Source organism: Gymnoscopelus braueri, assembly GCF_963280865.1.
Source record: "Gymnoscopelus braueri genome assembly, chromosome: 1".
NCBI classification, from domain to species: domain Eukaryota; kingdom Metazoa; phylum Chordata; class Actinopteri; order Myctophiformes; family Myctophidae; genus Gymnoscopelus; species Gymnoscopelus braueri.
This window is the reverse complement of record NC_137603.1, coordinates 61,842,609-61,855,924: the sequence shown is the minus strand read 5'-3', so window position 1 is coordinate 61,855,924 and position 13,316 is coordinate 61,842,609. Positions and strand designations below refer to the sequence as shown.

Genomic DNA, 13,316 nt, shown 5'->3' with positions numbered 1-13,316 from the left:
GGTAGGCAGGTTTCTGAACTGTCCACAGCCCTCCTCTGAGACACAGCGTGACACGACAAAAATGGTACTATCTTATAATGGAGTATTAATGGGGACCAATTATAATGGAGAAAAGGTTTGAAAATTGTCAAAATGCTCCTTTAAGAATATGCTAGCTTAAAAGGGTATGTTTTAAGATTGGATTTCAAAGTGACCATAGACCCCATTGCTGATAGATCTTACTCTTGGGACAACTAATGCCTAATTTATGCACGAGTGACACTGCCATGCAACAACGTACTGTATGAAGCGGGCTTTAGATGGCTGTACCAGACGATCTGAGGGGCCTGTTAGGAATATACCTTAACCGATTAAGACCTGGAACGCATCTGTGTCACTTTAGATTTCTTTGGCTATTCAAAAATAGCAGATATACAAGCATAGCACGGCACCGAGTGCCGCGCTATGTGGTATAGGTACATTTTGTTTGTCCTTTTGTGTTACAATTTATGAAAAAGATGCTATGTATGTACTGTATACTCGCCCCTGGGCCTTAAGTATTAAAACTTAATAAAAAGATCTTGAAAAGAAAACACGTTTTTTTTCTTGGATAATGTCTTTTTGAAGCATTTACCATTACAATCCTGGCAGTTTATTGTGCTCTGCACAGCTCCTAAACATATAGAGTTTTACTGCTAAACTCAGGTTTTCAGACTACCACTCACTGACAACAGCTTTGACTCAGGACACGCAACTCAGTGAAGTCACGCCCAACGCTGATCAGAGCCTCACTGAATGCAGCATTAGTCAATGAGGAAGTTTGCAGGGACATTTAGTGATACAAAACGAGTGCTCCCATTATCCGACACCACGTCAACAAGGCAGTGGACTGGCTTGTTTTTGTTGTCTGTGTGGATTACCCAAATTCTGGACGATCAAATGTATACATAATTGCCGATTTTTTCTTTGGATTTAAACCACACGTGGGACATGTTAATCAGCGCAGGGACATTAAAACCAGTGTTTTGGTCTTTGGTAGCAGATGTTGCATTATGAATAAACACCTGCTTGCTGACGTTTGTTGACTAGGGTTCAAGTCATTTACTCTGAAGTCGCTCTGCTAAATGCCTAAATTGTACATTTAATCAGGGCTTTCTTGAACAGAGCAGACAAGAAAGCATTACAGTAATCACGTCTGCCGGTAGTAAAAGCACACATTAAGCGTTCTGCATCACTTTGGCAGTGAAATGGCTGAAACTTGGCAATTCTTTAATGACACAAAGATGCGTGGGTGACAAAATTGATGTGGGCTTTTATTGCTGGATGTGAAGACTGCTAAGCAGCTCTCTCTGGGATGTGGTGCCAACAACCAGTACTTCTGTTTATTTGGAAGGAGTAATAATTCATCCATGTGCTAATGTTTATTTGTAGGAAGTTATAATTCATCTACGTGTTAGTGTTTATTAAGTAGGAAGTTATATACTTCATCCATGTGCTAATGTTTATTTGTAGGGAATTATAATTCATCCATGTCATCAAAACAATAGGTTCATTTGTCAATGGGGCTTACACAGTATTATCAGGGTGACACTGAAACCTCCCCGTCCATCCAACTTTATCTTCTTATCGGTTCACAGCGGTAACAGTTCCCCCTTTACCGGGCCACATTAGCTACTTCTAACTGGGAAATCCTGAGGCGTTCCAAGGCCAGCGTGGGGATATAATCCCCCCATCTGGTCCTTTGGCTGCCCCGTGGGCTCTTCCCAATGGGACATTCCCCGAAGACCTCCCTAGGGAGACGTCCAGGAGTCATCCGTACTAGATGCCCGAACCACCTCAACTGGCTCCTTTCCACCTAAAGGAGTAACTGCTCTACTCCGAATCCCTCCTGGGTTGCTGAGCTTCTCACCCTATTCCTAAGGGAGATGCCAGCCACCCTCCAGAGAAAACTCATTTCTATCCACAACCATGTTATTTTAGCCATGACCAAAACCAGACGATCACTCAGTTGTATAATACTTAGGTGTCCCACATAGACAACCTTCTTTGCTGGAAAACACACATTGAGAACATGTGCATTAAACTGCAGCAGAGTCTTTACTTATTAAGGTGATAGGGGCTGTATGGAGTGAGCAGCCAGATCATGCTGATGTTCTCTTGGGGCAAGCCTTTAGGGAGCATCATTAGTTATGGAATTACAGCATGGTTTGACAACCTGCATGCTGAAAAGCAACTTGCCCGCATGCACAAAACACCTATGAAGGTAATAGGTTAAAAAAAGACCAAGCGCCCATACAGAGTTTGTATGAGCAGGCAGTCATGAAACAAGCAAACACCAGACAAATCACTGTGAATGCGGACTCTCAACATCCCGTCTTCTCTGAATACGAACCTCTGTCATCAGGAAGACGACACTGTGTGTCAAAGTGCAAATCAAACCGTTCGAAGCTATCGGTTGTTCCAGACTCTGTCGAGCAATGATAAATCTTAGTGCAAGCAACTTTAGCACTTTGGCAATTCTTACGGTTTCCTTTTTTCAGCTGACGTGTTGTCAATATTAAAGTCATACTGTGTTCTTTTTTGGCAACACCTCTGGTAGCTCTGTTGTCATTACAGCGTCTGTTAGAACTGCAATTCCTAGAATTCAGTTGCAAACAAAGCCTTAGAAGTACCACTCCAAAAACGAATGATCATGAATAAATAAGAAAAGATCGGGTACATTGGTGCATGCATCATTTTGGCACGAGTGTCAGGGGCACTCATGACTATATACCAGTGAAAGATTAGATAAAAAATTACTTTTGTTCAATTAAAAAAAAGTATGACTTCAACTCTTACAATTTACTTTTGCCGCTGTGGTGTTGTCGATGTTAAATGTATAATCAAATGTCTCTTGTGTTTTAAGATGTCAACACTTCTCTTTTTGAGATAAAAACAGACTGTAGCACTGTTTCCCATCAGTCAGGGACAATAAAGTTTACTATCTCTCTTGAACAGGATTAGGCCCAGAACTGAACCTTGTGGGCACGCCAGAAAAAAATTTAATTTCCGCAGATGAGAGCTCACCAATGGGCACTGAGTACTCACTGCCAGCGAGGTATAGCAGACGAGGTAGAGACAGAGAGACCAAGGCATTACTGCAGCCCGTCAAGGTCATTACTGACATCAACCGTGTCAAATAAAGCACTGGGCTCCAACAGCAGAACGGAGGCCTTCTTAATATCCATATTCAACCTCAAATCATTCATAAGGACTGTTTCAGTGCCATGGACGAAAACATTACTCCTCAATGAGGTCGGCCTTGTCAAGATAGTTTCTCAGCGTTATTAGATCTAATTTCTCGAGGAATGGAGGATCTGCAATAGGCTCTGTGCATAACTAGTCTTGGATTTCCAGGCGGTGGCATACCCGTTTCCTGTTCCGGTTCAGTTTCCCATAGCTTCACTTGATTGGCAGCAGATTTGAATCGGAAGCTAAATCAAAAACAGTATGAGCGTACAGTACGAATCTGCTGCCGAGGGCATGCCACCTTCTGGACAGGAAATCAGTACCAGAGGCTGCTTGGGGCTCACGAGGTTTCAGACTTGAAGTAGCTACTGTATAGAATGTTGAAGAAACGTTCAATAAGAAGGAGTTGGGACAGGATCAAGGGAGCAGGTGGGGGACGTGAAACAATGGAGCAGTGAGAGAGAGAGAGAGAGAGAGAGAGAGAGAGAGAGAGATAGAAACAGACTGTGAAGCAGAGAGGTTGTGAGGTTCATGAAGACCATGAACGTGACGCAAGAGCAGCAGACCTGAGGCTGATGGTTTGAGACCTTTGAAGACAAAGGGTGAGTGTTAGTGAGCACTGAGCAGTGTCTGCAGCAGAAGGTGCTAGAAAGGTTATGTTCAAAGAACCCAAACAAAAGGTTAACAATAAAAAGAGGAAACTGGATCCAAACCTTATGTTCCTCCTGCAGGACACATCACACACATAAAAAACAAAACAAAGGGAAAGACATCAGTCACATTCAACTCTTCATTTAGGTCATGATCAAGGGTTTCAAACAAACATCGGGCTCATTTTATGCGTTGTCACTTTGACAGTCTTCTTTTGGTCAAACGTAAAGGGCCACTTAGCAGATTTTTAACCTGAAACCAATTGTTCTATTATTGTATGGAGGACATCTGAACATCTGTCATAAGGTTTCATCTACCATTGCATTCTGTGATTCCACAACTCCAGAACCTAAATGCTCTGGAACAACTATTGTGTGCCAGCCTACAAATAATGCTCTTGATTCTCAAGACACAAAAGAAACTGGGACGTTTTATCCAGATTTTCACATCCTGCTCAAATAATAGAACAATAGCATTCAGTTTATTAATCAGAAGATATCAAGACATTGCTATCTATGCCTATTCAGTGATTTGCTTGCATTTGTGTAAGCTCTGAATGTGCCAGCGTGTACCCAGTAAGACAATGAATGGGACTGGGTGATATGGACACAAATAAACATCACAATATTTGTGAACAAAATACCTCAATATCGATGTTGTGACGATAATATCATATTGTGACAATGGTATCTGACGATAATACTACTTTTCTTTTCAAGTTTTCAAAAATGGTCCAAACGAACTAATAATAGCTGATCTACAAGCGATATCTAGTCTCAAATCATGATCTACAAGCGATATCTAGTCTCAAATCATGATCTACAAGCGATATCTAGTCTCAAATCATAATATCGATATGATATGATATGGACCCAGCCCTACAATGTATCATTTCATAGAAAGCTACACTAATGTGTGTTGTGTGTACAGTGATCTACAAGCTCACAACACGTTGTGGATGCGACATACGGGGGGGGGGGGGTGTCATCGTGATTCCTTTGAGTCAGAGATGTTTGCGGTGGCGTTGAGAGTGGTTTCTTTCAAAATTGGCCTGACAAAAACGTCTATCAGGAGACCACAAGGGGAGGTAAAAATAAATTCCCATCGAAAGGAGGTGTCATTCACTGTCATTCACCCGCTTTTTCTTTTTCTCCAATACAATACAATGTTTTGTATTTGTTGAGGACATAATGTATTACTGTGTTAATTTCTTCATGCTATGTTGATGAATTGAATTACATAGGACCACAATGGAAACAAGTTCCGAGAGACTTTTTGTGTGTTTATCCTTTTAGCCTTAATGTTTGACTGACTGTACCACATGCCGTTTACATTTCTGACTAATAAAGTATTAAATCAATAAAAATAAAAAAAAGTTTATAGAAGCTCCTAATATACTACGCCCACATGTTGATATGAGTGCAGGTGTCACTGAGGCATTCTGCTGCAGATGAGAGTAATTATACACAACTGCAGTTGCAAAGGGGGAGATATTGTGAGTTTTGGATGATGACAGGTTTGACTAAATCCATGTTTAAAATCCATGTTGACACATGTGCTGCATGGTGGAGGCTGTGTGTGCACTACGTGTTGTAGGTACAAACCCTGTCATAACATTGTGTTGTGATGTCACACACCCTCTCTACTGTGCTGTTTAACCCATTCAGACCGGGAATGCATCTGTCATTTTTTAGATTTCTTTGGGCTATTAAAAAAATAGCAGATCTACAAGCTCATGAGCTTGTAGATCTGCTATTTTTGAAAAGTCGTGAAAATATTGTTCTACAAAATGTCTTCTAAATCCTACAGTTTTTTTTAAGCTGTAACAGAGTTAAAAATGCTTTAAAAAATACATATTCAAAGATTTGCACAAATTTTCCAAGATTAAAAAAAAAACCAGATCTACAAGCTCATAGCGCGGCACTCGGTGCAGCGATATGAGCTTGTAGATCTGCTATTTTTGAATAGCCAAAGAAATCGTAAAAGGACAGTGTGACAGCTCTCTATGAGAGCTGGCCCACCCAATCGATTTTGATTAAAAAAAAATCGGTAAAATCAGGCAAAAATAAGAATTGAATAACCTGACTCAACCCTAACCCTAAAACCGAAATAAAGTAACAAAAAAACGCCCCAAAACTCCCAATAACCGCACGCGTGCGCACGGGTCGGGGAGGCCTATATATGGGAATATCAGGTTTGTTTATGTTTATGTCTGAGTCATAGTGACATGCCTATATGTAACGCCCGGGATTCGAACCCGGGTCTCCCACGTGGAAAGCCAACATCTTAACCGCTAAACCAAAGGGATATCCCTATCGCTCGGGGGAGATATTAGAGTTTCACGCCATCAGGCTGAGGTAGTGAACCACTCTGTTACATATATATGGGCATATCAGGCTTGTTTACGGTTATGTCTGAGTCACATGCCTATATATGGGCATATCAGGCTTGTTTACGGTTATGTCTGAGTCATAGTGACATGCCTATATATGGGAATATCAGGTTTGTTCATGTTTATGTGTGAGTGACGTGGCCTGGTCTGCCTGCCGGCCAGCCCTCCCTCCCATTATCCAATTTTAATATAGGATATATAGAAACATTTTGACAAACATGTATCCAGTTGTACACTCAACACATCCTAAACTCATCTAACACATTGGATTTGACTTCATTTGAAGTATTTCAGAAATAACTGTCAGATCACCTTCATTGTATCACAAATGTTTAAAAAAAAAACTCTGCTCTGTGTGAAAGCATGCGAGTGCAAATGTGTTTCATCAGGTATTCAATGGCTGAGCAAGTGATACAAAATGGATCATTTGTGGGTGTCGTATCTCGTTTCAGCTCAACATGTGTTCAGGGAGTCGAGTAGGTGTGGTCTCACCTCCTCCTCCTCGAAGCCCGTCAGGTCCCAGATGTAGTTCAGTCTCATCTGCCTTCTCTTCCAGTGTTCCATGAAGATCACAGCTGCACCACACGCACACGCACACACACACACACACACACACACACACACACACACACACACACACACACACACACACACACACACGTTAAAATGACCGGCTATAATACAATACACATCACGTGCGTCTTTGCAGATACAGTATGTGCATGCTTGTAGATCGCCTGTTTTCAAAAGATTTCTTTATATATTTTGAACTTGTGAAATTCCGCACAATGAGTACTTTTCTTTTTTTTAAATATTTTTATGGGGGCTTTCCTGCCTTTATTGATAGATTAAGTGGAGATAGACGCGATGCACTGTCAGGCTACTTCAGAGCCTAAGTGTCCGGACCTCTAGGCCAGCGGTCCGGGCCCACAATGAGTACTTTTACTTTTGGTACCTTAAGTATATTTTAATGCCGATACTTTTGCACTTTTACTCAAGTACATTTTTAACACGGGACTTCTACTTGTAACAGAGTATATCTACAATGCAGTATTGATACTTTTACTTAAGTAAAACATGCAAGTACTTCTTCCACCACTGGCAACACCCAACTGATCACTACACACTACACACACACTACACACTACATTACTGTAGCGCTTTGCACCAGTTTATAATAGATACACTGCGGCTGTTCCTGCCTTCATCCTAATATGATAGTTCCCTAAAGCATCATTTATACTTATATATTTAGAAATCTACATATTGTAATGTCGTGTTGCTTCATATAATAGCCTAATAATAATTTAAAAACCTTCATAGAGGTCATTGTGACAGTGGTATAAAAGGTGACATACAGACGCTAGCTGTAGACTGTGATCTCTCTCTTCTCTCTGGTCCTTCTGCTGATAACAGATGGCACTGGCAGGACATCAGAGAAGGAGGAGGGAAGTGTTTGTGCATGCACATTATGTGTGTGTGCGCGTGCGCGCGCGTGTGTTCGGAACAGGGTGTATTCACCCTCTTTGGTACTTTTAACCCAAAAGCCATTGGCCCTGGTAGCGCGACAGATTGTGCTGGGGTGTGTGTGCGTGCGTGCATGTGTGTGTTTTAACGAGCGTGTGGCATTTAAAAAGCCAAATTCAAGAACGGCCAAGGGGCAACTAATGAGGCACCCGCACCTTTAACTCTGAAAGTGTAAGGTGGCGCAGTGGTAAAGTGAACCCACCACCACAGAGGTTGTGGGTTCAAATGCACCGCGGTGCATCCGGCTTTGTCGAGCGTCTACACGGACACAATTGGCCCGTGTTCGGTCGGGCGAGGGAAGCCGGGGAGGGAGGGTAATATCGGTCATTGCACGTACTCCTACGGGCTGGGGCGGCACCTGTCAGCGGGGAGTATTGGGCGGGAGGAGTAGGACGAAGGCTCTACGTCCTCCTGGTGGGGGCTCCTCACTGACAGGTGAGTCAGTAGGATACGACAGCAGTGACAAGAAATGTGTGTGGGGAGGAATTAATTGGCATAACGACTAAATTGGGGAGAAAAAGGGCAAAAAAATAATTGGCTACTCTTAAAACTCTGAAAGTGTAGTGAGGATTTTACTGTGCAGGTTGGAGAGGTGCTGGGTTACGTAAACAGCCCTAGGCAGAGAGACTGAGCAGCTTAAATGCAAAAATATATACTTTTATTTATTTAGTTTTTTTTTATTTATTATCAAACTCAGTTTTATTTGTGACGGCACAGCTGTACAGGTGTGAAGAAGTGGGTGACATTTTTTTCCCCCGCCCGTGCTCCAAGAGAGAGGACACGGTGCACTGCCTCGCATGACAGATACTGTTTCAAGGAGTTGTCCTTTAACCACTTAAGCCCTGTAGTACTTATAGTGGACACAGCTGATCTACAAGCTCACAATGCATCATGATTCAATTTACTGTGGAGCCATGTCATCTGTTGATTTGATTTATTTGAAAATTGTTGAATATTGTTGCCTATAATGACTTGCTCAAAATAGGGACACCAGGATGAATGTGGTTAAAGCACAGTGACACTTTGGTAGAGGTTTGGGTTGTGTAATATTGGCGAGAGAGGGGGAAAAAAGAGAGGTCCCCACATATAGACCCCTGGGGGACCCCGGGTCAATGAGGTTTATAGTGTTTAATGCCGCGTGACGGCATTAAGTCGATCCTACGACGCAAGCGGCCTTGAGATCAAATGTACCTTTTTTTCCCAGCAATTTCATTGGCCACCGTCTTCCCTCGGGGGCTCCAAACGTTCGAACACCTTCTCCCCCACGCAGCGGGGACACCATTGTGTTTTAAATATCGATTGGCTTTGCTTACACAACATTTCAATTCCACTCACACCTCACAGGTACGCTTCATTTGGCTTAGAGGCAGAAAACGAGTCCGTGAGGAGAATATTCCCAGACCTGGCCAGTGGCAACCCTAGTCGTTAAATACCAGCAGTTCAAAGTTACATTTATGCCTGCTGTCTGAAGCCAGCATCTGTCTCACATCTGTCTCTGTGCACAGAGACATATCTCATTGAAGAGCATAGAGTGGAAAGTGCGCTCCATTGGGTATAGTAACCAAGAAGGTATACTCGTTATGCAGAATGTCCCATTTCACAAGTTTTCAAATGTATAAAGATATTTTGAAAATAGCCGATCTACAAGATGCGACACATTGTGAGCTTGTAGATCGGCTATTTTCAAATGGACGAAATGTATATAGGGCTGAAGTGGTTAATGTATGTTTTGTAATAATAATCAAAATCTACTAAGTAACTAGTAACTCAAGTTTTCAAATAATTGTAGTGGAGTAAAAGTATAATATTTGCCTCTGAGATGTAGTGGAGTAGAAGTAAAAGTATTGAAAATTGGAAATACTCAAGTAAAGTAACCTTTTTACTTAAGTGCAGTACTTGAGTAAATGAGTAAACTTATTTACTTTACACCACTGGGAATTAGGCTACATAGGTTCCCATGTAATTAATTCCCATAATGCTACAACTAGTAGCTGACTTGCAGAAGTCCAAGTGAACCCAGAGAGAGTGCATGAACATTGTGTTGTGAATGGATGGTTCTGATGTCAGGAACATCATGTACTGTAACTGCTGTGTTCCTCCTCACCCCAGAGAGCCATGAAGATGGAGAAGAACACGGTGGCGGGGTTATCGAAGAGGTGGCTGGCCCGCGCCGTGCCACACGCCGTCACCAGCTTCCAGTAGCTGCACGCGCGGTCACACAGCGGACACATGGTGATGTTGTTCCGGGGGTCACAGATCTCCATGCTGAGAGGGAGGACAGAGGGAATGACACAAGGAGAGAAGGAAGGTAAGACGGAGAGAGACAGTAGAGGAAGAGTACTGGTGATTAAAAAGAGTTCAGGCTCACTTTGACGCGCGCGCACACACACACACACACACACACACACACACACACACACACACACACACACACACACACACACACACACACACACACACACACACACACACACACACACACACACACACACACACACACACTCTAACTTCCCCTAGCTCCCCCCTGAGCGCTCATCATAACCATCTGAGCAGCCATCAGCTGGGTGAAGCTGAAACAGAATTTACCCTGTGGGACTAACAAGAGTCTCCCTTTCCATTCCCTTTCCCTATCATGTCAATTCAACCAAAGCAGCGTGCCAGTGTGGACACGTCAGCCTATCGTCCAACACATTACATGTTCCTAACATGACTGAAAAAAGAGACACATTCCCGCGATTCAAGCAACGTGATTATTTTATACACCTTAAAAAAGGACTTGACGCCGTACAAACGGAGCAGCAGGATTTTGGTGGACAAACTGCTGCAGAGTTTAACTTTGGACAGGTGGACAACTAAACTAAACTTTGTAACCAAGTTGTTGCTGTCGTCATCTCAAATTGACCCATCAAAAGTGTAGTTATTTCCAACACAGTGGCAGAATAATATACTAAATCCACGATGACATGCTTATTGCTTCAATGCAACGTCACATTAAAGTAGATCAACGGTCGGTTGTTGAACGAGCCTATAAGCGCATTACCATTGACAGCCCTAATATACGATAGATTTGATTACTTGTGGAGAACAGATGGTTCTCCATATTGTTCTGCTCAATTAATCAAAGCAAACCATATGATTTCCCTCACAGAGAACTTCCTGGTATAGAATTCACAACTTCGCCTGCTGCCCCCAATAGAACGTATTGTTTTGGCCAGAAGAATGTTACACCATATGGATGCTTTGGAAGATAGCCGCGGAATGCTCTACTGCCCTAAATCAACCACACACACACACACACACACACACACACACACACACACACACACACACACACACACACACACACACACACACACACACACACACACACACACACACACACACACACACACACACACACACACACACACACACACACACACACACACACAGAAAGGAGAAACTAATCTCCATGCCTAGCCATGTCTGTTTACACCTGAGACAGTCAGACTGAACGGGTCACAGACTGTGGTCCCTGCAGGCTTCAAGATGCATTGTGCCCGTCTCCAAGCACTCCAAGGTTACATGTCTGAACGACTCACCTCAACTGTCAGTAAATACTTTTTTTACATTTGCATTTGTTCCATGCTGCCTGCCATGCTGGACCCATGGCAATTTGCATATCATCAAAACAGATCCATCAACGATGCACTTGCCATGGCTCTTCACACCGCCCCTCTGTCACCTGGAGGAGGTGAGGAACAGCTGGGTATGAATGCTGTTCATAGACTACAGCCAGTAAAGGATTAGGTGCCGGAGCTAATCCACCTAAAAGTCAAACTTGGAAAGGAGAGAGTGAACACACGTTTACGTGATCACTCGCCATGGTGTTTTTTCCTCTCTCTCTCTCCCTCTCTCTCTCTTGGGGTCCATAATATTTCCACATGTCCTCTCCTCAAGTTGTAAACATTGACAACTGCATTGACATGAGGGGAAGGCGGGGCCTTTGCGTTATTTGCGGAGTCCTCTGCAACTAACGTAGTGAGCGTAGGAGTCAGATCACCTGGCTCACGGGCGCAACCATTTTTCGAACAGCGAATAATAAAGTGTTTAAATTTTGGCGATTTTACTAACGTAACTCGGTTTCATTTCATCCACGGTCCTTTTCCATTGCAGGAAGGGAAACTGAGGGGAAAATGTGAAAGTTGAATTAATAATGAATAGCCTAAAATAAAAACTTATTGTATGTGCATTTGAGGTGACGGAACACCTTCTAGATTTCCCGGTACGCAGCAGTCAGGTACCGGAGCTGAGCTCCTGCCAGCTCCGGTACAAATTAAGCCCTGACTGCCAAGCTCGACACCAAAGCTCAGAGATCTGGGCCTGCACCCAACCATGTGCAGCTGGATACTGGACTTCCTGTTGGGCTGTCGCCAGGATGGGAGATTGGGCAGCATTAAATCAGACTCACTGACCATCTACACAGGAGCCCCTCAGGGCTGAGGGCTAAGCCCTATCCTCTACTCCCTGTAAACACACCACGGTGTGGCTACGCACAGGTCCGACGTTGTCATCAACGTTGTCAGGAGAACAACCTCGGACTCAGCGGCAACAAGGCCAAGGAGATGATCGTGGACTACAGGAGGCAGAGGAGAGAGCACACACCCATCAACATCAATGGAGTTGTGGTGGAGAAGGTCAGCGACTTCAAGTGACTCGACGTACACACCGCTAAAGACCTCGAATGGGACACACACCATGCACGCGATGAAAAGGGCTCAACAATGCCTCAGCTACCTCAGACGGCTGAAGAAATTCAGTCCCCGCATTCCTCAGGATATTCTTCAACAGTAGAATGACAATGCTCCTGACAAGCTACATCACCACCTGGTATTGGAACTGCATCGCCCTCGACAACAAAGCATTACATGAGTGGATCGTTCTGAGATGAGCCTCCCTCCCTACTGGATATATAAGATATAAGTGGTGCCTAGTAGCCAATTAAGGCTGAGCAGATCATCAAGGACAATCACCACCCCTGCCGTTACCTACTGTATAGAGGATAGGTGCCTTTTTTAGTGTTTAGTGTACAAATGACAATTCATTTCTACACTTTTCAGAGTTACAAATGGATGAATTAACACTGATGATTGTTCTGTGTGTATTTAAATAAAATACATGTGTTTACCGTCTGTAAATGGAGTATATTTCCTGTGTGTTTGTGTGTGAGCGTGTGTACCTGGGTATGTCATCGTCAACAGTAGCACAGCCGTACAGGAACACGATGACACCAACGATGGCAGCAGGTATCAGCATCTGTGTGTAGACGCCCAGCCAGGCAAAGTAAAGACCCACCTTCTCCCCAAAGTACTTCCTGTGGGATTACAGACAGCATGTTTTTTTTCTTGTAGTTTTCTAAGCAAAATATTGTAGTCAGGAAAAGGGGGTACTTGGATTTATGAATCCACAAATAAAGTGGTAGTTTGAGAAGCACTGGTTTGGCATACAGCATGCTGAACAAGAACAGTACAGAACTGAACATGGCGATAAAAATGTAATT

At 43.3% G+C, this 13,316-nt stretch overlaps 1 protein-coding gene across 5 annotated transcripts in view; it reads right to left on the bottom strand.

Moving 5' to 3' along the window:
* ano1a (anoctamin 1, calcium activated chloride channel a) overlaps positions 1-13,316 on the bottom strand; it is a 107,503-nt gene that overhangs the window by 32,767 nt on the left and 61,420 nt on the right. For 4 of the 5 annotated variants that reach the window (XM_080435571.1, XM_080435572.1, XM_080435570.1 and 1 more), the window contains 4 exons: positions 12,996-13,130; positions 9,882-10,042; positions 6,743-6,825; positions 3,921-3,932 (listed from right to left, as the gene is read on the bottom strand). In XM_080435571.1, coding sequence (XP_080291697.1) covers positions 3,921-3,932; positions 6,743-6,825; positions 9,882-10,042; positions 12,996-13,130 — 391 coding nt within the window. The remainder of the gene's footprint in view (positions 1-3,920; positions 3,933-6,742; positions 6,826-9,881; positions 10,043-12,995; positions 13,131-13,316) is intronic. The other variant, XM_080435569.1, reaches the window with a different exon arrangement.